The sequence below is a fragment of the Rhipicephalus microplus genome, chromosome 9 (genome assembly GCF_043290135.1).
Source record: "Rhipicephalus microplus isolate Deutch F79 chromosome 9, USDA_Rmic, whole genome shotgun sequence".
NCBI lineage: Eukaryota > Metazoa > Arthropoda > Arachnida > Ixodida > Ixodidae > Rhipicephalus > Rhipicephalus microplus.
In genome coordinates this window covers 38,928,020-38,954,077 of record NC_134708.1, presented here as the reverse complement: position 1 = coordinate 38,954,077, position 26,058 = coordinate 38,928,020, and the positions used below count along the sequence as shown (strand labels likewise).

The 26,058-nt window shown below is 43.5% G+C and overlaps 1 protein-coding gene across 3 annotated transcripts in view; it reads right to left on the bottom strand.

Moving 5' to 3' along the window:
• Nucleotides 1–26,058, bottom strand: part of mib1 (E3 ubiquitin-protein ligase mind bomb 1) — a 482,913-nt gene that overhangs the window by 446,008 nt on the left and 10,847 nt on the right. For all 3 annotated transcript variants that reach the window (XM_075873460.1, XM_075873462.1, XM_075873461.1), the window contains exons 4-12: nucleotides 24,546–24,612; nucleotides 22,312–22,442; nucleotides 21,078–21,154; nucleotides 15,554–15,755; nucleotides 13,580–13,724; nucleotides 13,146–13,279; nucleotides 9,516–9,623; nucleotides 8,226–8,423; nucleotides 6,133–6,284 (exon numbers count right to left, since the gene is read on the bottom strand). In XM_075873460.1, the coding sequence (XP_075729575.1) occupies nucleotides 6,133–6,284; nucleotides 8,226–8,423; nucleotides 9,516–9,623; nucleotides 13,146–13,279; nucleotides 13,580–13,724; nucleotides 15,554–15,755; nucleotides 21,078–21,154; nucleotides 22,312–22,442; nucleotides 24,546–24,612 (1,214 nt within the window). The remainder of the gene's footprint in view (nucleotides 1–6,132; nucleotides 6,285–8,225; nucleotides 8,424–9,515; nucleotides 9,624–13,145; nucleotides 13,280–13,579; nucleotides 13,725–15,553; nucleotides 15,756–21,077; nucleotides 21,155–22,311; nucleotides 22,443–24,545; nucleotides 24,613–26,058) is intronic.

The window sequence follows — 26,058 nt, the reverse complement described above, 5'->3', positions numbered from 1 at the left end:
CTCGCTTGCTGTTATCATCAGCAAACAGGTCTTTTGTACATCTTTTCCATTCCCATCGGTCATCTTGACATCATGTGTCATTTCTCTGCATTTCAAGCACCCATGATAATCCAGAAACCAAGCATACGCTGGTGGCACATCACAATTAGAAATGTCTAACAGTAAAAAGGTTAAAGTTGATGGTGAAGCAGCTAATTATTGTTATAAGCATTATATTGTTAAAACTAGTATTGTCATAAGTCAATCTGCCCGTGACTATGTCAAACAACCCGCATAAAAAAAAGGTTAGTTCCACATACGCGACATTTACAAGTGTAGTTCAAAGATGAGACCTACGACATTTGTAGTTCGCAAAATAAGGCCTTCATAAAAAATGTGTCTGATGCGCAGATTTGTTGTGTATCATGGACTCATCATTGGAAATGCTTCCATGCCTGGCTTCCCACAATCCATTCGCATTGCCTCTGTGTTTCTCATGTTCGTAAATCGTCATTGTAATGCGTTATACTACAGTCAAATGTTGTTAATGCAAAACCGCTTTAATCGTATGAACGATTAAAACGTAGTTGCGACAAATCCCCGACAGAGTCCCATACAGATTGGTGTATTCCGTGACTGCTTAAGCCTGAGTGGTTCGTCCTACACCTGCCTACCAATCAAGGCGTACCAGCTGCGCACAGCGATCACTTTGTCTGCCTTGAAGTTTACTGCGCTGCTGATCTTCTGACGCCGCAGCGTGCTCCACACGGTTCTTCGTCGTTCTGAAATGTGCAGAACTCAGCCGATCAACTATTCCGACTAGCACGATTAGAGCAGTGCCTTGGCTAGTATACGTAACCCTTGATAGAGAATGAAGCATAGTGGCGACCACCAACAAACACACCAATATGACTTATCGTCGACAAATCGCATTATCACACTAAGTGTTCTCCACTATTCGTTAGGGCATGCGTGTGGCGTAGCGCGACTTGAAGCCTACTGAACGCTTTTAATAAGAGACTATCTGAACGCGTTGGACTGCCTATCGCTATAGCTTCTTTGTGCAAGACTGTAATCAAGTACGCACAGTGTTTGCAGAAACGAAAGCAGCTCACTATTGCGGAGTTGAGCGTTGCAAGTTACGGACACTAAGAAACTCTACTATTCTGACAACCTTGCGCGGAGCCCACGCGTGCGGCGCAATGAGCGTAGCGCTGTTGTAACCATATTGGACGCTTTATATTATGAGACAGCCCAAACACGCCTCCGTCTGCCATCAGGACCATTATAACGTCGCGGAGTGTCCATCGCTTTCGGGAGGCTCATCAATGCTGCATTAACCCAAGATGCTGCATATTGTAAAGGGCAGAAGGTTGATAGCAGGTGCGCACATGTGCATTCTGAAGGTGAACCTATCGTACAGCAAGCGGCTCACCAGTAACGGCGAGTGTCGATTAGGCAAAGCGCTGCCCGCAACTAGCCAGTAGACGATCAGCTGCTTACAACCATACCGTGATAGAAAAAGAAAAATGTCATTTTTCCCACAGTACGCATGTGTCGCAGACAGCCGATTATGTCCGTTCTGCTGCTGTGTCAGTCACTGCGTATCCTGGATCTCAGGTTACCCTATATGCAGTTGATCTCGGATATAATAAACTGAAATATATTGAATTATTGGCTGCATCGAACAGTTGAGAAACCGCATTGAGTTTCCCATGCATAAGTATGGGACCAGTGCACCCGTATATCGAACTCTCGCACAGCGGAACATTCGCTATATAGAACACTGCGCTGGGCCAAAGCCCATAAAGTGCATTTTGCCTAGCAAATATTGATCAAAAGCGCCCAAACCTTGGACTGCCTCGGAGCGCCACATGGTGGAGGGCGTTGAAGCCATTGTTGGTGGTGAGCGTGATGTCAGCGCTGTGGTCCAGGAGGAGGGTGAGCAATTAGTGCATTTTGCCTAGCAAATATTGATCAATTTTCGGCTGCGTTCTAGCAACTTCCAATCCCTTTTCACACGCAGGTGACAAAGAGGCAGTGTTATTCCATCGCATCGATCTGGTTTGTTGTGCCGCACTTGCGAGTGTGCACCAGTATACGAGTCCACCGGGAGAGTTTTTCATAAAGACAGATTGCTGAGCACACCAAAATGAGAATGCAAAGTGACTCGGCAATCTCGTGGCAATGTTTGCATTCCCTCCCTTGTTTGTTGACGCACAATCGCATGCGAGCCTTCAAGATGTGCAACCTTGCGACATATTTTTCGTGTTTTCGGTTTTGAAATGCATGTCTCGGAGGGTACTCTTTTTCCAGGTTTTCGAATCTATGCAGCTGAAAGCAGCGACTGCCAGCTACAAAGCCACAATTGAGATCGATATCACCAACGTGTCGAAGGTGGGTACACGGCATTTTTCTTTGCCCCTTGTGGACTTGTGTGCTTTTCAAAACCTTGTTCTGATAAATCTTCATTCGGGAGTTGAACAGAACTTTGACCCGCACATAGCAATCGAAATTATGATTCGCACTTGGATCGACGTCAAGTAAAGCACCGCCGAAAACTTACCTTATGGGCCAGGTGGTGATTTTGGGTGTGTCATGACCGCTGACAACAGCGTACGATGCCTCAGTGAATTCTGTGACTTATTAGTAGGCTTGCGCGAATAGTGAATTTAGGATCGAAGCGAATTTGAAGCGAATAGTGATTTTGATTGAATAATTTCGAATCAAATTCAAATGGCATGTATGACATAATAAAAAGAAGTAATATTTATCATGATGTAACTAACCTGCACAATATTTTTTTTAATTGAAATAGGGGCTCTATGCAATTTTCTTTCGTTCAAAGGAAGTTGAAACAACCTTCAGTAGTAGTTTCGGTAAGATGCGAGTGATAACCTGCAAGATACCTAACACTTCAAAATTTATTGTACTTGGAGCATATAGGTCGTCATAACAAGCTTAATAAAATGAAGAATTGATTTGAGGGTAATATGTTCCTTTAAAAGGGCCCTGCAACACTTTTTTAAGTAGCCATGGAGCCAGTAAACATGCTTGTTGTCTCACAAATTTACCGCCGCAATGCTTCTAGAATCAGTCCAGTACAAGCGGAGTTCCAAAAATTTGTCGCATGCTGTAATTGCATTCTCTCTTCTCGTCTCAACGAAATAGCTGGAAGTTAAGCGGAAAGAAATGGCATGGCAAAATGAAATACGTCACATGCACCTCGTGACTTTGAGCACCTCTTTTTTTTTTTTTTTTTTTTCCTTCGAATATGCAGCTTTTCAGTGCCATCGCGCACAAACTTGTGGACAAGCGGCAGCCTCAGTAACGGTGAGCGCGCCATGCTCAAATCACCCAATGGCTGTGACCAGAGCCGTATATTCGTTCCTGGCTGTGACAAGTGATTTTTCAGGTTGTAGTGTCGTTTGCCGAGGGAAGAAAGCATCTTCTAGCTTTGAAAATTTATTGTGAATTACAGGCCGCGTGCTGCGCTATAATATTTGCCTCATGTGTTCTCGATAGCCTTGACTACCGATCGGCAGCGTTTTCTGACCACGTTCAGTAACTGTTGAGGGCCCCTTTAAGTTTGAAGCGAGGCTTCGCGACAAGGTAAATTTTCTCTATGTGTTTTCACGACTTAACATTCCTACATTGCAGTGAAACCACCTTTACAAGCAGTGGCACGGGTATTAATATACATTTATTCGTTAATAGCTAATACTTCAAAAATATTCGATAATTTGAATTTGCATCGAAGCGACTTTCAATACTCAACTATTCGTTATAATATTCAAAGCATTCGAATATTTGCACAAGCCTACTTATCAGTATTTTTGGGCACCGTCTCGGACATTGAGAAACTTCATCGTTGCAGATGACTTTGAGAAACTTCATCGTAGTAGCTGTATTTGACTACATTGATGTTGAGATCATGGCTGCCGTTGCCGGTGCCACTGAAGTGTACCCGTGCTGTTATAAATATGCCAGCGCCTTCACTGCCGTCGCTATTTTTTCACCTCGCTACAAAGCTTGCACCGACATTCTGCGTCAATCAACACTGCTGTGGCCGAAGGATCTGAATTCGCTTATTTGAAAAGCTCAAATGATATTCTGGATGGCTAGAACTTGACAGCGTGCAAGACGCAAGACATGTTTACGGACTACTTTCGTGCAAAATAAAATGCAGTAACTTGCAGTTCACACCTTGTCTTACACACTGCGAGCGAACCGTTATATTAGCACTAGTAACGATTTTCTGGGCCTTAGAAGCTTTAGCTAAGGCCATGAATATACAGTACTTGAACTGGTATAGCGCATCATGGGGAAGAAGAAACGGCCGAGCAGACCGACACTAGAAGAAGAAACGAGAAGAAGAAACGACCGAGCAGACCGACACAAGAGGACAGAGCGCTAGTAGTGCTCTGTCCTCTTGTGTCGGTCTGCTCGGCCGTTTCTTCTTCCCCATGATGCGCTATACCAGTTCAAGTACGACGAACCAACTCGCCCAATCTTCAACACTCATGAATATACAGATTTTGCCTTTCGCATTGTTAATATTTTGAACTATTTCACAATTCCCTTCGAGTTCAATATATCTGAGATCGACTGTAGTTTCTAAATGCTCATTGGCATCGTCACCGCGTGCTATCGGACTTTCATGCGAGCATCTTTTCTGCAATTCAGTAAAAAGAAAGAAAGAGATTTGTGGTGGGAACTGCTGGCAACATTAGCTGTGCCACTGTACTTATTCCATTGTTGGCGGGATGGCACATGTCAGACGATGTGAATATGTACTTGCTGGTTAATGTATACTACGGTTAGTGCGTTGTTATTCCCCGGCAAGTACGTACTACCGTATTCACTCGCATAATCCTCGCACTTTTTTTGCCGAAAAAGCGATGCTAAGTTGGGGGGTGCGAGAATTACGCGGGGAGAACTTTTCACGAGAACGTACCGAGCGAAAAAGAAAAAAAAACGAAATGGCCGCAAATCGGGATTCTCACACCAGCAACTAACGGCAAGCTTTGAGAAGTACTAATTAAGAGTTAACTCAACAATAAAAGCAGAGGTTCAACATAAGGCAAGATTTATTTGAGACACAAAAAGTGCAAGCAAATAGTCGAGAATTAGAATACCATACGCAAAGCTTGTGGGCGTTGCAGGCGTAATGGTAGCGTTCGTCGCTCAACAGGAGCCCTCAAAAGGTAAGCGTAGGACGTCAGTATTGGGCTTATGGCTATTTAACAGAATCGTCCGCAGTTTCCGTCTGACGAAATAAAGTTTACCATCAATCCCAATTTTAGGCCCACGGCAGGCCCAACGCGTCTTGGTGGCTTTCAGCTGCCGTCACCAGTAGCGATCACAAAACTCGTATTCTCCGAAGGGCCTACCGGCGGCCCTGTTGCCGTCGTTTAGTGCCATTGTCATCTATCACTTGCAACTTGAAGCAGCCGTGTAGCTTCAGTATCACACCATAACGTGCCAAGATTACCGACACCGCATACAAAACACACCACAGCGCGCACTGGCCACTTCGGCTTGGCTTGGATTGGATTGAATTTGCGTGCAATAGTATGCTTGATGCTTAAGAGATGGCGCCAAATGGCGTGCGCTATCATCATCAGCGGCTGGAACGAGCAGACGACATTATTGCGCAGTTTTTGGGGGTGCGATAATTACTCGAGGAAAAAAGAAATCGTATTTTTCTTGGGCGATGTGGGGGGTGCAAGAATTATGCGAGTGCGAGGATTACGCGAGTAAATACGGTAATCAGGTTTCACTGTATCTCTTTTTTTTTTCTTCTGATGACAGAAGACTGCCACGTCATTTTGAATTTCGGTGTCCAGCTCCACCCCCACCCCTATCCCCACACCCTCCTTTACCTTGGAGAGTTATATTAAGTTATTAAGTTTCTGAAAGGAGGAGGGGGGGGGGGGAGACAACTGCTCGGAACTTTAACGCTGTAGTTCATGAAGCTCGCAAGAGTACAATGCACATGAAAACGTAACTTCAGTAGCAACATGGCGAATTGTCAGATTCCGACAAGTTCCAAGCTATGCAGGAAGGCTTGCGATGGCACGTTCCACACATCACGTTCATTACCTGTAAAAGAAAAGAAGCGAGCGCATGCAGAAGGAAAAGCGTGCAAACCTTGGGTTGCCTCGGAGCGCCGCATGGTGGAGAGCATTGAAGCCATTGTTGTTGGTGAGCGTGATGTCGGCACTGTGGTCCAGGAGGAGGGTGAGCATGTCGTCCCGCTTCTTGCTGATGGCGTCGTGCAGCGGTGTGTCCCCCTCACAGTCCTGTAGATAACAGAGCAAGCGATTGCTCAGGTATGATTGACTGCAGATTTCACATGTCTAATTTGTACATGCACACATACACATGCATGCGGGAACATGCTTAAAGAATAATGGCACCCAGCCCCGTCCCCTCAAAAAATTTTCTGGATAGGTCACAGATGGCCAACGTAACATGTTATTAGGAACACATTTCTGAAGAATACAATTTCATGGAAGTGTAACACACACAACCTTCCTTTTATTCTTTCTTTACCGTTTTTGTTCTTTTTTTATTATTGTCCACTTTTGACTATGTCGTGTCACAGTCACGCATACCTAAGCAACCTAAGACCAAACTTTCCCAAGAAGTCCCATTGCAAAGCAGGTGGATTTTTCTTTCAAGTCTGTGCTTCACCACCCCCCCAATAACTGTTTCAAACTCTTTTTTTCCCCACGACAGTAACTAAGTAGAGCGTATCATCTAACGCCAGACAGACATACCGTATTTACCCGCATAATGAACATACTTTTCTTTCTAGAAAAATCGGAGCAAAGTTGGGGGTGCATTCATTATGCAGGGTAAATTTTATGAAAACTCTTTTGGGATGAGAAAAAATTGCATTATTGCAAAAAAAAAAAGTTTGGTCGCTTAGCCTTTTGCAACTGGCATAAGCTTACACTATTCGGAAACAGCTTCCTTGTTGCACTTCACTTATGCTTGATGGTTGAGGGCACTGTATTTCTGCAAGCTGTCCCCACCCACGCCATAAATGCGTTTTGCGGCTACCTTTTCTCGCAATCCTTTAGCCACAACAGTGGTATCTGCTGTGATCTCAGGGGCTGCCCAGAAGCGTGCGCTCCGATGCCCTTCGCCAACTTCATGGCAACCTTGCATTCACGACGACCACGACGATGTCGTTTGACATTGTAGAGAGCAACTACAGAAGCCTCAAAACAGACCGCCGATAACGAGACTAACGACAAATTATGGTCGCCGTCTCGCTGTCCACACGAGAAGTCCATTCCTTGAAGTACGTGCGGATAACAAGCATGAAGAGCGAATTGCAACAAAAGCGACAATCGAGGGTGCTATCATGTTGCGAAATTGGTTACGATCTTTTCTGGGCGACAAGCGATTTTCATCCGGTTTCCCAGAAACCTGCAACGCGATGGCCACGAATGGCCCTTCGCTACAGCTATGGCGACAACAAATCCTTTCGTCGTCGCTCGAAAATCGAGTTGCAGGATGCGACCCTCGGTTGGGGCAGACAGTTTCGTGACCTTTGCTCGCTATGTGCTTATCAGCTGCGATGTCTCACCCTCGCACCGTTTGTGAACCCCGCTGTGATGCACAGATAATTGAAAAAGACAGGCGACATGCCACGCACAGATAAAAACAAAAATAATACAATGTGCGACAGCGGGCGAAGGGTGACATGGAGCGAGCCGACCTGGGTCGGCATAATAATAAAAAAGAGAAGAGATCCAGCGGGCAAGGAGGTGCCAGGTGTTGGTTAGCGGTACTGCAGCAAATGAATGTAGGGGGTGCATTTATTACGCGGAGACGAAAAAATCCAAATTGTGATGACTGAGGTTGGGGATGCGCTTATTATGTGAGTGTGTTCATTACGCGAGTAAATACGGTGGCTAATAGTTCTGTAATTGTAGTTGAAATTAATAGTTCTATCTCCTACAACCTTCATTTGCTCTTTGAAGTTAAAACATTGGTGTCGATATGCACTTAGTATGATATTTACTCAATGGACTAAAAGACAACGAAGGAAGAGGAGCACGTGTTCGTGGCACATACATCCATTAATTTTTTCTACATTGTGTTTTAGTCCTTCAAGTAACTGTCATACTAAGCATATTTCAACAAGAACATACACCAACAATTTCGTTGCTTTGTTGAGTGTCAAAACATGTTCAGAGCTCTTTCAACCAACACAAGGCCCAGCTCACCTGTAGACTCGGGTGGCATCCGAGGTCGAGCAAGGTCTTGACGACGCCCATGTGACCTTTGTTGACTGCAATGTGCAGGGGAGTCTGGCGACGCTTGTTGCGCGCATTCAGGTCGGCACCGGCACGAGCCAGAAGCTCCATCACACTCGGCTCATCTCCGAAAGCAGTGTGGTGCACGGCTCGGTCACCATCTTTGTCCTGTCACAGGATGATGAAAAAAATTAAGAGCAGATAAATCATGCTGAGGACAGACCAATCATGCGAAGGATGAAATTTTCGAGGCATCTAAGATGACAAATTTGGAGTCTAGTGTTATCTTGTCATTTGGTGTGACATAACACAAGCAATCTGTCACAGGTCACCAAATGTGTCGTGACACACTTAGTGTCATCCTGTGTCATTCGATGACACGTCATCAAATCAACGTGTCACCAATGTCAAACATTCAATGTCACGACACATTGTGTCATATCGACACATTGCGTCCCCAAGATGGCACGTGACAATAAACTTGGCACATTGTAAGACTTTTGGAGTCCCGTGTTATCTTGCGCTTTAATGTACATGCATGCCACTGCCATGTGACGCTTGTCACAGGTTACCAAATGCGTCATGTTTTAACATCTGTCACAAGTCACCAAATGCACCATGTTTAAACACATTCGGTGTCACTATGCGTCATCTGGTGACTTATCAAATCAACATGTCACCCACAGAAAACATTTGGTGTCACGACCTGTGCCAAGTCATCTCACACTGTGTCATAATGGCATGTTGCATCGCATGTCAATATAGCTTCAAGCATTCCATCTAAAAAGCAATTAAAGGTTATGAGTTTGGAAAAATGTGGAAAGTCCACAAGTTACCATGCACATTATATTGACTCTCATTCATCATTTTGGAGCATTTCGTATAAATTTCTTGTGTACTACTTTCAGTGTCAAATTTATTTCACTTTTCATATTACTTGGTGCCTGCCATATTGTTCTAATTGTCTCATGCAACCTTTAAATGCTTCCCTTTTTTTTTTTTTTTTGAAAAGATAAACTAGTTGGAAGTGAGCCCTGGCTTTCATTTTTCCATTGAATGTTCACTTTCGCACCGTTAGCTTATCAACTGCCCTCAAGGTTCTTGTCCAGTCGTTACTTACTTATAATTAAGAGCCACAGAATAGAACTTTTTTTCTCTGGATTGAAAATTTTAAAATGGCCCAGAAAAGTATATAGAGAAGATTGTATGGAGAAGAAGATGGAAAGCGTAAGTTCACTTCAACATGGAGGAACATATCACCTCAATTTCAACGTCGGCGCTGTGACGCAGCAGAATCTTGACGACTTCAACGTGCCCATTTTGACTGGCCGCCTGAAGAGCTGTGTGACTCGCAAACACCCCATTCACCTGGGCATCGAGAAAAACAAGTTCCCTATAGTTCGAAGTGCTCTCCCTGTGGCCTTTTCTTTTTGTGTGTCCTTTTAAAAATGACCGATTCACCACATTGCCACAGAACAAGCATTTCAGCAAATCAACAACAGATGGCAAGCTATGTGTACACTCAGCCCTCATTAAAATGAAGCCTAAACTCACAAGACTACAAGTACATCATATCTGAAAATTTGTCATGAATATTTATTTATAACACTGTATCATAACAAGACAATTTGTCATCTACTTGTTTATAAACGATAATTCATTAAGTCTCCATTAATTATATCAAGGCAAGAGTGTGGCTAAGTTTAAATCTGAAATTATGTTTACAGAATCAAACAAATTACTTAATAAGAGAAAGGGGAGCTGATAACTGTTTGGAAATCGTATATGAACAAACGTTCCCACACAGTGTCCATAGCTAAGCCTTCGAATTACTCAGTATTTCACGTGAGCAGTTGAGCTTTCCTCCTACGCCTCGCATGGTAAACGGCACATTATGCCAAACTTTCAAGGAAATGCGCCAATTGAGCAAACCAAGCATAATTGCAGTAAAACCTTGTTTATCAGGATCTTGTTAACACCAAGATTCAGTCAACTTGAACTCGCGGTGCTGTCCCGGCAAAACTAAGTATACCTCAGTTGTGTCAAATGCTCGTCAATTCGGAGGAATTCAGCTGCGCACCAGTTAACTCGGACAACTCCAAAGAGAGCCACTGGCACTCCATGCTTCGAGTTGCACGTTCTCAGTGGCTTGGAGGCTCAAGCACTGCTTGCCGCAACCAACAGTAGTCCCGGAGTTTTAGAGAAATCAAAACAGCACGAACAACTGCAGCAGAGTATGATCGTGATGATAGTGAATGAAAGTAAAGTGTCTAGGTGGCACTAGGCACTATCCCGCGGAAGCCCTTATGCTGTTGGCATATCCAGTGTCTATTAAAAGTGAAATGCACGAACGACGCATTGGTTCACGTATCAAATCTTGCAAAAGCGAGTGTGCACACTATCACCTGATGGGGTTGAAGAAGATCATTCTATCTTAATTCACAATGACGAGGCAGACAAAAATAACGCAGTTTTCCATTAAATAAAGGTTTGTTGATGCCCATTTTCCTTTTGTTTTCATGGCACATTCAACAATGTGGAATTTGGTTAACTCAGGAAATTTTTGCCAGTCCGGTGAGATACGAGTTAACAACGTTGTACTGTATTAGAAAATTTGGAAAATCTTGTTGTGCACAATAGTACAGCTATGTACTGCCACATTTTTTTTTTTACTGCCTACTCGCCAGTAAACAACAAAAAGGCGTAGTTTGTTGTTTCTCAGCAAAATGCATAAGTTAAGCTGAGAAACTAGTAGTAGCTACCATATATGGTATACCGTGCAATAACATCGAAACACTCGCAAGCACGAAATGTAGTCTACCAACACTTGTCAAAGGGTAGTATATTTTAAACCAGAAATTCGCAAGCTGCAAGCCGTGGGCTTGCAGCTTGCGACTGTTATGCGGCACTGTTATGCTGTCTCCGGCATGACGTCGAACCCCGCTGCCCTTCCCATATCGTTGCCCGAAAGCCAACATGGCAGTGTAGACCTAAGATAATATTTTTACTTGTCACCTATACTTCATAGCAACTGTGTGACATACATGCTGAATACAAAAATGATTTCTCATCTAGTTTTGTAAATTATTGTCAATTAGCCAAACTTTCTCGTTTTGACTGCCAAGCCTCGCACCTTTCCCCGTTTCGCCATTCGGCCCTGCGTTGTGTCAGCTTCGTGAAACTTGGCCCTACACCACAAAAGGTTGGCGACCCCTTTCAAAGAATCATACACAGCATCTACAATCGGCTAAAGCTTAAAATAAAAATGTAAGCTCTATCTACAGAACTACAGCACACTTTCCCTTTACACGTAAAAGACAGCTGGTGTAAATATTACACCTACTGAAAACTACAAATTCGTTTTTACTGCCTAAAGCTTGAAGTTTGCCTAATAAAGGACATAGCAATCCTGGATAAAATTTACTAATACGTTTAAATTTGCAACCTCTAACAAGTGGGATAAGCAGGATGAACAGTGGAAGTGCCTCAGACAGGCTAGCCAACGTTTCGATAGAAGGACCTATCTTTATCAAAGTTAAGTCTTTTGACAAAAATAGGTCCTCCTATCGAAATGTCGGCCAGCCTGTCTGAGGCACTTCCACTGTTCACCCTGATTATCCCACTATGTTTTTCCATCTGTCGGGTCCCATCTTGATTTCCAACCTCTAATGAGCGATCCAACATGTGTCAGTATGGGAAAATCAACAATCTGAAACCAATGAAGATGTGCTTAAAAAATATCACATTTACACGATTGCAGGTCGACCCATTTTGTTTTAATTTGAAATCCAAAGTTGGGGGTGACCTAGAATTGAAAACTAGTTTCGGTTGTAAAGTTTCTGAAAATATCGGTTGTAAAGTTTCTGAAAAAGCTAGCTTTTCTGCGCAGCTTTCAAGTAATGCCGTGAAGCCACCTTAGCACAGCACCGTGAAACATTTTTTTTTTTTTTTTTTCGGAGACATCGTAAGTAAATTTTTTTAATGAAATGTGCTCATGCTGTCTTACTTTTTGTCTTTCTTGTGCAGTGCGACATTAAGGGGTCGATTTACATTCAAGTCGACATATAATCGCGTAAATAAGGTAAGCAAGCACTATTTGATGGAGCATTTATAAAAAAAATTGCCCGCAGCTTCCCTCGGGGGAACACTGAGGAGGATGCGGACCATATAATTGGTTAACGGGGTGTTAAAGTGCGACTTACTTGGGTCGATGGCTAAATTGGTTAACGTGGTTGTGAAATGGGGTGTTAAATTGCGACTTACTTGGGTCGATGGCTAAATTGGTTAACGTGGTTGTAGGAGGGGGTGGTAAATGAGTGAACACGTACACACGTATGCGAAAGGGCGGCGCTGGTCGAAGGGACGTCGATCATTGTGTTTGTGGATTCGTTGGAATTCATTTCACCGCGACCTTGGACGTCGACGCGCCGTACAAACCAACCGACGAGCGGCAACTGAGCGAGCGAGCGCCGACCTTGAGTATATATACAGCACGACGGCGCATGCACTGTCAGCTGTTGAATGTTCTCGAAGCGCGACGCCACATGCGCGTCCACTGGAGAATCAGGAGAATTGTAGATGTCGAACGCGGTGTGTAGAGGAGGAAGGGTGCACAGATGGTGGAGGAGTGAAGCGCGCGCGGTGTGTAGAGGAGGAAGGGATGCACAGATGGTGGAAGAGTGGGCGACGGCGCGACGGCGCATGCGCGTGCGTCAGCTGTCGAATGTTCGAGAAGCGGTGCGGACGGCGCACTACAAGGCGCGAGTATAAGATGCTCCGCATCTAAAATTCTATGTGCGTGTGACGGCAGTGGTCGTGAGCAGAGATACATTTTACGAACTCGTGAACGACTGCACAAACATAACATGGCAGTTGATAAGTTCCGCTTACGTTGGCCTCCGGGTGTTTCAAGATTTCCTCGCACTTCTGCGCGTCGCCGGTGGCGGCCGCCTTGACCAGTTCCTCGTTCACATCTCCGGAAACGTGGCTCTCGAACAGTTTCTTGAGCAACGCGCTCAGGCGCTCTGAACAAAAACAGAAACGAAAAGAAAACGTAAATGTCTAGTCTGCTGGAGCTTTGCACATGCATGAACACGTGCATCTTAGAAATTGAACCCTTTCGAAATTAGACTGCTGAAGCCCAGTATCAAACCCGCCTCCTCGCAACCAGTAGCATAATGCCGTGGCTGTTTAATAGTTAATCAATTACAATAATGAGTTGATGTAGTCGCCTTTGCTTTTCCACTTTATTTAACACTCCATGGCCTTACTTTATAAACCCCTGCTTAAAGAATGACATAATTTGTGTTAAATAGGGCACTCACCTCCACTGGACACACCGGCAACAGCGCCATCTGAAGCCATCTTTGTAACGGCAAGAGGGTTGTAGGTCCAGGAGGTACCACACACCTCCACCTTGAGGTCATTGTCATGGTAAATCTGCTGCACTCTGCCTATCTTGCCGAGGGTCTGCGCAGAACAACCGATGAGGAGGCAAGCGGGAGGTTGAAAAAAATATTGGGGGACCTTTAAACTTTGCCTTTAAGATTCGAATGCAATAAACAATGTCTCCACCTGTGCACGCACATGCTCACACGCACACGGACATACACAACACACACTATCGCGTTCCCAATCGCTAGCCTGCCTTCGCTTATTGGTGGAGACCTAAACTGTGCTTGGAAGAAAAGACAAAGTGCACACACACTCTGGTTCCTACCTTGATTTGCATCTACTTCGAATGTTCACTCATGGCCAACACTGATTTATCGCACCCAACTAAAGAGGCCACAAGCAACCAAATTTCTGTTAAATGAGCTGCACTGCTCATTAATGCTGTTATGTTAAAACCACATTCATTCAAATATCTATTCATGAATGAATGTGGTTAAAACCACGTCCATCCATGGGACTGTACTGAAACCAGATTGCTGAGAATTTTATTTACATTTTACTTAAATGTTGTTAAAAATATACCGTATTTACTCCCGTAATGAGCGCACTTTTTTCTCAGAAAATCGGAGCAAAGTTGGAAGTGCATTTATTATGCAAGGCAAATTTAATGAAAACTTTTCGGGAGGAGCAAAAAATGCGGTAATGCAAAAAATGTTAGGTCACTTAGCCTTTCACTATTGACATATGCATACACTGTTTGGAAACAGCTTATTTGTTGCACTTTACTCAACTTCAGTGGTTGATGGTGCTATCTTCTTCAAACTGTCCCTGCACCGCCTGCGCACACCGTAAAAGCATTTTGCGGCTATTTTTTCGCAATCATTTAACTGCAACAGTGGTATTTGCTGTGATCTCGAAGAAAGCCCAGAAGTGTGCACTACGACGCACTCTGCCAACTTTGCGGCAAGCTCACACGACGACCTCGACGACGATTCCGTCGCTGCCGTTTACATTGTAGCAAGTAACCAACATTGTAGCAAGCTACTTTCGAAGCATCAAAACAAACCATCGATAACAAGATTAACGACAAAATAGGGCCGCCACCTCGCTTCCACATGAAAGTTCCTGTACGCTCGGATAGCAAGCGAAGCGAGAATAGGGGGTGCTATCAAAATTGTCACTATCTTTTCTGGGCGACAAGCGATTTTTTCTGGTTTTCTATAGGGACGAATTATCCTTCACGGCAGCAAATCCTGTTGTCTTTGCTCGAAAATCACTTGCACGAGGTTGAGCGTTGAAGCTTCAAACGTATTTGCAGGAAGTGACCATCGGTTAGTACAGGCAGTTTCGTAAACTTCGCTCACTGTGTGCTTATCAGCTGCAACGTCTCTACACTTGCACCGTTCGTGAACCCCGCTGTGGCGCACAGATAAAAAAGATGGGAAACTTGCCGCGCACACACAGTAAGAAAAACACTACAGCATGCAGCAACAGGCAAAGGTGAGGGAGCGAGCCGAGGTGGCCAAGGGGGTTTGCATAATTATTTTTAAAAATAGGAGAGATCCAACGGGTAAGAAGGCGCCTGGTGTCGGTTAGCAGGACTGCAGCGAATGAATGTAGGGGGTGCGTGTACTACGCAGGGGGGGGGGGGGGGGTGTAAAAAAGTGCAAGGTGCCACGGGGAACAGTTAGACAACTCAAGTCTGCACTCACTTTGGTATCATGAAGACCATGTATTCTGAATCGTCAGACACAATGACCTTTAAATGTACAGCAGTATACGTTGCTGAACTACTGAAATTCTTTATGAAAAAATAAAAAAAGTGAGAATCCTGCATGCACCAAAACTCTAAACAGCGAAGCCCAAAAGCGCAATGTCCACGAATGCTGCCAAGCCCAACTCACGGGAGTCATTGCTTCGGCCCACTCCCCGTGACCCCGCTGGAGGATCTTGATGCGTTCGAGGTCGCTGCAGATCTGCACCAGGTCACCGACGGCAAACTGCTGCGATGAGGCTGCATCCCCAACGCCACTGCCACTCGCTGCCGACGTTGACGCAGTCGATGCGGTGTTGACGCGAGTCAGCACGGCCGGGTTGAACGTCCACCTGAGGGCAACGACGAAGCATCCGTATGGGCACAGTGATGAATCCAACATTTGAGACCGCAGTACCTTCCTCAACATGCAATAATAGAGTGCACACACAGCCTCCAAAGGGTCGCGATCACCAAAACAAGCTCACAAAGTCAACCGTAAATGTTCTCAACAAGATTAAATTTTCAAGAGGAAAGCTTACTGGTTAGTACTTTGGCATACTGTAACTCAACTCGTTACGCTGTTTCACTCTCTTGCATTAAACATCAATAGGCACGGTAGGACAGATATTCTCTTCTTAGATTTCTGCAAAGCCTTCGATAAAGTTCCCCATAGGAAACTCATTTCCAAACTTAGCACAATAGGTATACCAGAAATATTCCTTTGTTGGATTTCTGCATATTTAAATAATCGCAAACAGTACGTTGATGTAGGGGGCCAATATTCGGACTGTCTTCCAGTCACATCGGGCGTACCACAGGGCAGTGTGTTAGGCCCTTTGATTTTTCTATTGTATATCAATGATATTGTTGATGTTATTCACCCTAGTGTAGAAATAAGATTGTTTGCAGATGATTGTGTTTTGTTCAAAGAAATACGTTCGAATAACGATTTCAACGATCTGAGCACTAGTCTTTGCAATATATATGAATGGTGCAACAAATGGGGAATGTTTCTCAGCACAAACAAATGTATATGCCTTCCAGTGACTCGCAAAAAGAATCCACAATCATATACATACATATTAGTGTCTTCCCCACTGCAACAAGTAAACTCCCACAAATACCTTGGTGTGACACTCACTTCTAACTTATCTTGGAATCTCCATATTGATAATATTTGTTCACCTGCCTTTCACTATGTCTTCGTAAACATAAACTTCGAAGTGCTCCCACGAATATTAAACTACTTTGTTACACTGCCCTTGTGCGAGCAAAACTAGAGTACGCGAACATAGTATGGGACCCTTATACAAAACGTAATATATACACTCTTGAGCGTATTCAATGAAAAGCTGTTAGTTTTATATTCAAGTACTCCACGTTAGACTCACTCTGAGATTTAATGCTAGCCAACAACATTCCCTTACTGCAGACGCGAAGACAAAAAGCTAGATTAGAATTCCTTGATCAACTTTTGAACAAAAAACTAGCTCTAGACCCATCCCCGTATTTGACACCACTTAGTAGCCGACCCACCCGACACCACCACCCAAAGGCCTTGATCCCATATTTTGCTCGCACAGACCTACTGATGTATAAGTACTTTCCAAGAACCATATGTTAATAGAACTGTCTTACTAATACATGTGAGTAATGAATTACCCTACCAGACAACCTTCTTTGCCCTTTATTGTTTCGTTTTGCAAATATTTTATTTATATTTGTATACGTATTACCACCCTGATTGGACCTTGAGTCTGCAGTATTGAATAAATAAATAAATAAATAAATATGAAAAAGAGCATACAGTCACACCATGTTATAACAAAACATATAATAAATTATCCCTAAATGATGAATAATCTCGCCCTTATTACAGCTTTAGATAATACACTCAAACCTGATTATAACGAAAACGGATATAACTAAATATTATTTATAACGAAGCAAATAAAGAAGTAGTCTTGCAATACACAGTGTTAAGAATAACTTTTATAATAAATTTTTGGATATAACAAACTTATTTTCTAGTAAGAAGCAACATTGTTATAATGAGGTTTGAGCGTATGTACTTGCAATGACTTGGATATCCCAAAGTTATTTTCGTGTATTGTGCAACTTTATTGCAAGGTTCGACTGCACTACGCTCATGACGCTCATTACCACTCAGAGATTAAAAGAACAATCTTAGCAAAGCTACATATGAAAACCTCGCCACATCCGCAAAAACATTGATTGATATGTGGGGTTTAACGTCCCAAAACCACTTTATGATTATGAGAGACGCCGTAGTGGAGGGCTCCGGAAATTTAGACCACCTGGGGTTCTTTAACGTGCACCCAAATCTGAGCACACGGGCCTACAACATTTCCGCCTCCATCGGAAATGACATCCGCAAAAACACTCTTGCTGTGAAAACACGTGCGAGTTAAAGACGTAAATAACTTATGCCCACACAAAATGCGCTATCAATGTCACTGGATCTTTTACGAAGGCTCCATTGCTCGTTCCTTGAAGTCTGCACACTCTTTTTAAATGATGCTGCAAATTGCTACATCTGGTAAATGTTGAGACGACACACTGATCAAGCTCCACGAACAGTGGCAGTGTGGTCACTGACGCACAAATAAGTGTGATCCCTCAAAAGTAACGATCCTTTGTTTCCTGGCAGAAGAGCTGGGCTATCGGGTTGGGAATAAGTAAACCCCCCAGGGAAGGAAAACTCAACAATTCAAAAGTGTTAACTAGGCTTGTGTGAATAGTGAAATTTAAGTTCGCGATTTCGGTCTCGAATTGATATCACATATAATGAAAAAAACTGTGTATATTTTTTATGATTCAACTGACCAACACATTTTTTTTTTCAAATTGAAGTGAGGCCTGCGCAAATGCCATGCTTTTTTTTTTTTTTCGAAGGAAGTGTAATCAACTATGACCAGTAGCAGGATTTGATATTCATAGAATGCAAGTGATAAACTGTAAAGTATGTTACTCTTAAAAATTTACTATACTTAGAGCATATAAGCCAATATAACAAGCTTTAAAACTTAAAAAATAATGAATCGATGTGAAGGTAATATGCTCATTTAACGTTGAAGTCAAACTTCACGGCAATGTGAATTTCTCCTGTATAAATGTTTTCACCGCTTAGCACTCCTTTATAACAGTGAAACCACCTTTAGAGAAAAGTTACATCAGGACTAATACAGTCGAACACGGACATATCGAACCCACATACAGTCGACTCTTGTTAATTCGAACTCAAAGGAACCTCTGAATTTTGTTTGAATTATCAAGGAGTTTGAATTATCAAAGTTCTCAGATAGATGACTCTGGGTGGGCTGACACCCGAAATCATGATTAGGCATTGATTATATCACATTTTAAAATTGTTTCCTTTTAAGCCCTAACTGCATGCACACAGTGAACAGAAAGCAGAGGTGTAAAGTCGACAAGTTTATTGGCCATTTACTGCAGATTAGACCTTTCAAAGCAATTGTCAATTGCCAACTGCTTCATTGCTATAGGTATGAGCCTTCAGCACGAAGCTCTCTATACCAGTTGAGAAGCATCACGGTTTACCATGCGTGTGCTTTGTTTCAAACATTTGTTTACTTGCAAAGCATTTTTTCCTTGAAGGCCTGAGGAGCTTATTTTTCATTTTTAGACTGTTCGGATTATATAAGCAGACAAATTTTTAAATGGTAGTGGGAAAGCAACTGATATTTTCTGGTATGGACCAGCAAAAAGTATGAAATAACCGAATAATGGAATTTGAATTAAGAGGCTTTTAAATACATTGAAAAAATAGAGGACCAACCAAAAATTGAATTTTGTTTGAATTAATCAAAAGTTTGAATTATCAGAGTTTGAATTATTGCGAAACTACTGTATATTGAATTTTCGCGTATATCGAACTCTTAAGTTATCCCTTTGAAATTCCTTCGTAAAAGTATAGAAATTCGCACGTTTATATTGAACAGTATTTCCATCCCCCTTCAAATATGTCGAACACCGCACAAGCTGGAAGGTGCACTTCGGCACTCGCCATGCTCCGCGATTTCCGCGGCAGCCCAGCTTCGCGCGCCAGTTGGAAGGTGCATTTTGGCACTCACAGCCCAGCGACCTCCGCACAGCACCATGCCTCCCTCAAAACCCGAAACGCTCGAAAAAAAGATAAGGGCGACAGGGCGGAACCGTTCTTTTCTTGTTTTTTTTTTTTTTCATTTCTCTTTCTCTCTCTCAGGTTTTCTCCACGCGCCCGTCGGCTTTGAGAGTAGGAACGAAGGAGCCGACGTCCTCCTCCTTTTGCCTTTTCTTTTATTTTTTGTTGCTGCTTTGCGAGCTTGGTCAGCCAACCACCACAGCTCGCCCCTTTCGCTGTTGACCTCGCAGATAGCCCGCATGTGCAGCATTTTTCTTTCGCGTGCGTAGTGTGCAAAACCGCAGTGGACTCCTTGTTGTCGACTTCTCATGTAGCTATGGCCAGCGTCGAGAAGCGCGAGACCCTTGACTTTGCGACGAAGTTGAAGGCTATTCAGCGTGTTGAGGCGGGTGAGGAATGTTTGACCGTCGTGGACGACTTCAGGATACTACGAACATTCCGATGAATGGCCAACGCGGATGGCCAAGGCTAAATGGCTTGCCGCTGCACACAGTGAAAGCTGCCCACAGTGAAAGCTGCACACAGTGAAAGCTGCACACAGTGAAACAATCTCGCTGACAACACCGGGTGGTTTCACCAATTTGTGCAGCGCTACGACATCGTTGGCATAACCACTTCTGGCAAAAGCGAAGCTGTCAGCAGCCAGGACATCCAGCAGTGGATGACGAAGGAGTGGCCTGGAGATCTTTAGTGCCTGGCGAGACGTGAAGACGGAAACAGTGGTCAACTGCTTCCGCAAGGCAAGCTACGAGACGGCAGAACTTGCGGAAACTGGTGAAGACGACGACGAGCACAAGGACTACGCATTTCGCGAGTGGTCGTCACACAAAGTGTCTGCGGACGATTTTGTGGAAGCGAACTGCAATGTCCAGGCAGTTGCAGGCCTCGCTGACGACGACCTAGTAACTACGGTCGCAGGAACCCAGGATGCCCAGGCCGACAGCTCATGTGACGAGGAGGATTGTTCGGACAAGGCCCTGGCTACACGCACATACTCTGCCGCTGAAGAGGCGGCAGCGTTTGGCATCATTCGTTATTGTATCGGCCACATGGAGGAAACCGGGCTGTCACACCTGGACAGCCTTGATAAGATCGAGACTAGTGTCTTCAACATTTCAAAAACAAAAAGGCAGGCCAAGATTAGCGATTTTTTCGCGCAAATAAATTATTCTGTTGCGGCATGTGTGCGGAATTAGTTGTCATTCTTGAATGCGCCTATTGTAGGTGATCGTTCGCTACAGATAAGCTCTCGGGGCCTGTATATTTCTTATATGGAATTTTTCAAATCTCGAACTGATTCGTGATCTCTTTCAAGTTCGATATATCCGTGTTCGACTGTATAAATCTATTTGTTCGTTTCAAATATTTCAAAATTCTGAGTAATTTAAATTTGAATCGTAGTGAATTCAAATGAAGCAATATTCATTTGAACATTCGAAGCATTCGAATATTCACACAAGCCTGGTGTTCACGAATGCACAATTTCAAGCTCCAAAACACTCCGTACCTGTTAGCACTTGGATAGGAAACCACTATGTCGTGGTCTTCATCAACGCCAATCACTGTGCCTGTTGTTCCGAGACACTGCAAAAAAATCGCAACAACGAGATGACGAAATCATCCATTTGACAGATCTTGCTCACAGACGTTTCAGTGTTTACTGCAAAAAAATCGCAACAACGAGATGACAGAATCATCCATTTGACAGATCTTGCTCACAGCCATGTTTCAGTGTTTCATGCCACCAATACAAATGACTGGAGCTTCAAAAACTGCAAGTGAGAAGACTGAAACGTTACTTTGTTTTAAAGCCACACCAATGAGACAGACAGTTTACACTGCATCTCCAAGTTATTTTTCTACAATATTGAAAAAGTCATTCACACTGAAAAAATAGATTTGAGATTTCAGAAGAAAACGCTGGCAGCAATGCTGCTTGGGAATTACTAAACCAGACATTTTCACACTGTCTTAGTGGCTTGTTCTACTGCTAATCGATAAAGACGCACAATTGCAGTATCATTTTCGGTGTCCACAAGCAGAGAAGACTGTGATCACTTTAAAAGAGGCTCGCACTGGACATTGCATCCTGCTTAAAGGTAATGCGTCAGCGAGCGTGTTAAACTGACAACAGCACAGTTTCTAGCAATATTAGCCGGATAAAACTCTGGCACTGCAATCATTCAGACACCACGAGAATGATGGTTAGGAAAATGAATTGGCCTATTCTTTATGCTAGCGGCTTGATACGCACTTGTGGCTCCGTTTACTCTCGTGTTTCAGCTTTTGTTTCGGGCAAAAAAAACAGCTCAATATGAACCTCTACAGTCAATATGAATACGTGAGCCCAAAAAAGGCAAAGGTGCTGAAATGGGACTGCTGAACTGTTGCTAAACTTTGTCTTGCAGGAAGGAAAGAACACACACACACACAGAGCAACGTTGCATTCTGTGTGTTTTATCTTACTTCCTTGTTTTTTTCTATCCAATTCGCTACACTACTCGCACTTTCACTTTCAACAGATTGGCAGCAGTCCACATTGAGACGAGAGAACGTAGCGTGGTCAAATCACGTACTGCCCACCATTCCCATGTTGGCTGAAGCCCCATGCCTTGCAACTCCCATAGACACTAGCACCAGAGTTCCTTGTAGTCTACTGACACGAAACTCTACGGATAATAACAGGGCCCCCTGATAATGAAACCTCGCAGCAGCATGCATGCCGAGCAGACCGCACACACCTCGTACATTCCGTCTGTCCAGCCACCATGGCCGTGCTGAAGTGACTGAACGATTTCAAGATCCAAGTCTACATTCACTTGGTCGCCGACTTGGAAGCCCACACCTCCAGAACGACCGGGTCCTTGTTCTCCTAAGAGTGAGAGATACAAAGACGTTTGCAGTAAGGCGATTAAATGCTCAAAAATTGTGAAATGATAATCCCCACTGACATACAGAGCGTCATAGAAACACATGAAAAAGAAAGAAAAACGGTATCTACTCATTTTATTTAGGGCCCACAAGGCATCTTGACCAATTACCGGCTGTGGTAGCTTAGGACGTAAGGTGTTGCGCTGCCAAGCTTGAGGTCGTCGGTTCGATTCCCAATGAAAGCAATCACATTTAGATTATGGCAATACACTGAAACCTCGATAAAATGAACCCGGATACAACAAAACATCGGTTATAACGCAGTAAATAAAAATAGCCTTGCAATACTTATGTTAGAAATACACATTTATAATAAATTTTTGGATATAACAAAGTTATTTTGCTGTTAGATACAAATTTTTTTATAATGATGTTTGAGCACACGTGACCAAAATGAAGCCTCACGTGGTCACAATTAAGACATGGTCTGCCCTTTATGGCATCCCTCATGATGACATCATGCTTTTGTCATGTGAAAACCCACCAATTACTAACACTGCCTTAAATCTTGAATGCATATTTTGGCTATTCTTGGCTTCCGCTTGTGGCGCACATTCACGTAGCATGGCCCGTGGTATGCGGGTACTGTATTTATTCAAATCTAGGTCAATAGTTTTTTTTTTTCATATTTCTTTGTATCAAACTCCAGGGTCAGCCTAGGTGTGAAGATTTTTAAAAACTCTCTATTTTTCATTGAGAAAAATGGCGCACAACTAGCGCTACCTAGACTGCATTGTAGACGTTATTAGCCAAGCCAACACCTGGCTTAAGTACACACGTGAGGCCGCCATTTTGATTTTCGTGGTGAGTGTTGAGGCAGGCGAGCCGGTTGTCATTTCTAGCCGCGCTTCGAGTGGTCTGTGTGTGGCATAGCTCAATGGCGCCAAACAGTTGGTGTCATTTTAGTGCCTCTTATAAAAGGAAAGTTGTCCTAGCTGCTGAGTCGTTGTCCAACATTCAAGCCAGGCGGGACTTAAGAGTGGAAGAAAAAAATGTGCATCGCTGAAGGCACTGCAGCATGGGATGACAACCCGGGAACTTTGATTGTGCGATTGTGCACTCCTTTAAGAAGTGTGGCATATCCAATGCACATTATGGCACTGAGGGTTGCACACTGTTTGAAGTCACCGATGAGGGAAGCAGCAACAATGATTCGGAATAAGTGCAGCATCGGCAAGCGTGTCATCTTTATGATGTCAATAACTAAGAACAATGCGAAAAAAAAACAACAAATAAACATACAACAGGAATAGCGGTTGTGTGTTTCTCAAGTTATTTGCATGATGAACCAACTGCTTTGTTTTATCTTCATGTTCAATATATGTTTTCTCTTTGTGAATGCTCTCTTAGCTGTTTTGTTCGGCCAACAGTCGAGATAAGGTTTTTTATTTGTTTCTTTTTTCCAGGCTTCGAACTTTTAGGATTTGGCTTAGAACCAGGGTCGGCCTAGATTCGAGTAAATGCAGTATGGGCCACATGAGACTTGGACCAAGGGCATCATGACATAGAAGACAGGCATGTCATAATATTCATGTCGTGACCTGCTGTTTGTCATGGCCTCACGTTCTCACACGTCAATTCAGGTGTATATACCGAGTGAAGAGGGCATCCATGAAAGCCCCCAGATGTAGGTAGCTAGATAGATAAATAGCAATGGTCATAGTGCCTTTGGTTAGCAAAGAAATGCTTTGCACTTAAAATTCGCCAACAATTACGATACTACACAATGCAAAATTTGAGCACAGCTACTTACAAAACCTGATTCCACCAATTGCATTGTGTTGTTAGCAAATAAAGTGTAAACACAGGCTAAAATTGTATGTGTAATGAAATAATGAAATTGTATATGTAATGAAATACTAATTACAGGTTTGAATAGCCATCCTTCGGTTTAAAGAGTGAATTGAAAAAAGTGACTATTAACTTCATTTTTACTTGGGTACAACGCCCCTTGTCAGGATCTGTGAGCAATTTGTTAACCAGCACAACAGCATTTCACCACTGAACAGTTTACACTGGTCACTTTAAGGCATGGGCAGCTTACCTAGGAGAGGTAGGTGGTCCCTGTAGACTGTGCCACCCTTCGCGTCATTCACAACTTTGAGATCAGCCTGAAAACAAGAGGAAGCACAAGACCTCCACTGAGTGACAAGCACCTCCTATATGTCTGTATTTTTAACACCACACCCCCAAAAGACAAATCAATTTTAACAAGCCATTTATTCAAAGCATATGACTAACAAAACAAAAAGCTAAGCACAGGGGCCTACACTTGACAGATAAAAGGTTCAAGGATGAAAAAAAAAAGAAAATTCACTTTGATTGACGATCATTAGTGTCACAAGTATATTAGGAAACAAACAGGTGTTAAGGACATCATAGTCTAAATCACGAGGATGAAATGAATTCGTAGTAAAAAAAACGGCTATATGAGAGAAGAAGAAAGGCAACAGGACAGATCGCTGAGCTAACAACATGAGCATTTATTTCATGCGAGCACAAATATATGCCTTAGAAAAGGGAAAAGAAGGCAAATGAACGAAAGGCGGCACTGCGCCTGCATCTCAAACTAGTAGATGAAACAGAAACGTTCAATCACGTTGATAACTGATCTCAGTCAGCACGATGGACCGTGTGCTTACACATGATGGATCAATGGAATGGATCTTGAACGCTTCATAGATCTCCCGGGCATAGTAATCATAATATTATTACGGATGTGATGGGTTTATTTACACTGAAAATGGCAGCTCTCAACCGTCACTACCGAATCACCATCGCTCGAGAGCGTTTTACCTCTTCTTCTTTCTCGCTCTTTCAGTCCGCGTTACATTTTCTTCCGGGCAAGACGAAGCTCACCGAGAGAGTAGAAGCGGTCGGTTGTTATAGGGCTTCAATCGGGCAATGTGGACAATTTGCGTCTTACGCGAACGCCGGTTCTGAGCTGTCACTTTCGCAACAACGTAAGTGACGTCACTCAGGCACTGAGTAATGACGAATGGTCCTGCGTACTTGGAAAAAAGCTTCTGGCAAAGCCCCTTCTTTCGAACGTGCGTCCACAGCCAGACGAAATCAACCGTAGCGAAAGTCACAGGCGGGTGTTTTGCGTCGTAGCGGTCTTTCGCGCGAGCGTGGGCAGAAAGAGTTCGGAGCCGAGCAAGTCGACAAGCTTCTTCGGCGCGACACAAAGTCTGCGCGACATTGGCGTTTTCATTCGTCGAAAAAGGAAATATGATGTCAAGGAAACTTTGGGGATTACGAGCATAAAGAAGAAAGGAGTATAACCTGTGACGTCGTGTTTCGCGGTATTAAAGGCATATGTAACAAAAGGTAATACGGCATACCAGTTCTTGTGATCCGCTGCGACGTAAATTGAAAGCATGTTGATGATGGTACGATTGGTGCGCTCAGTGAGGCCGTTGGTCTGAGGGTGGTATGGCATGGAATGCAGATACTGGCACTCTCAAAGCCATAGAAACTCTTCGACAACGTCAGCGGTAAACTGCCGGCCGCGATCATTTATCACCACACGAGGGGTCCCGTGACGGAGTATGATC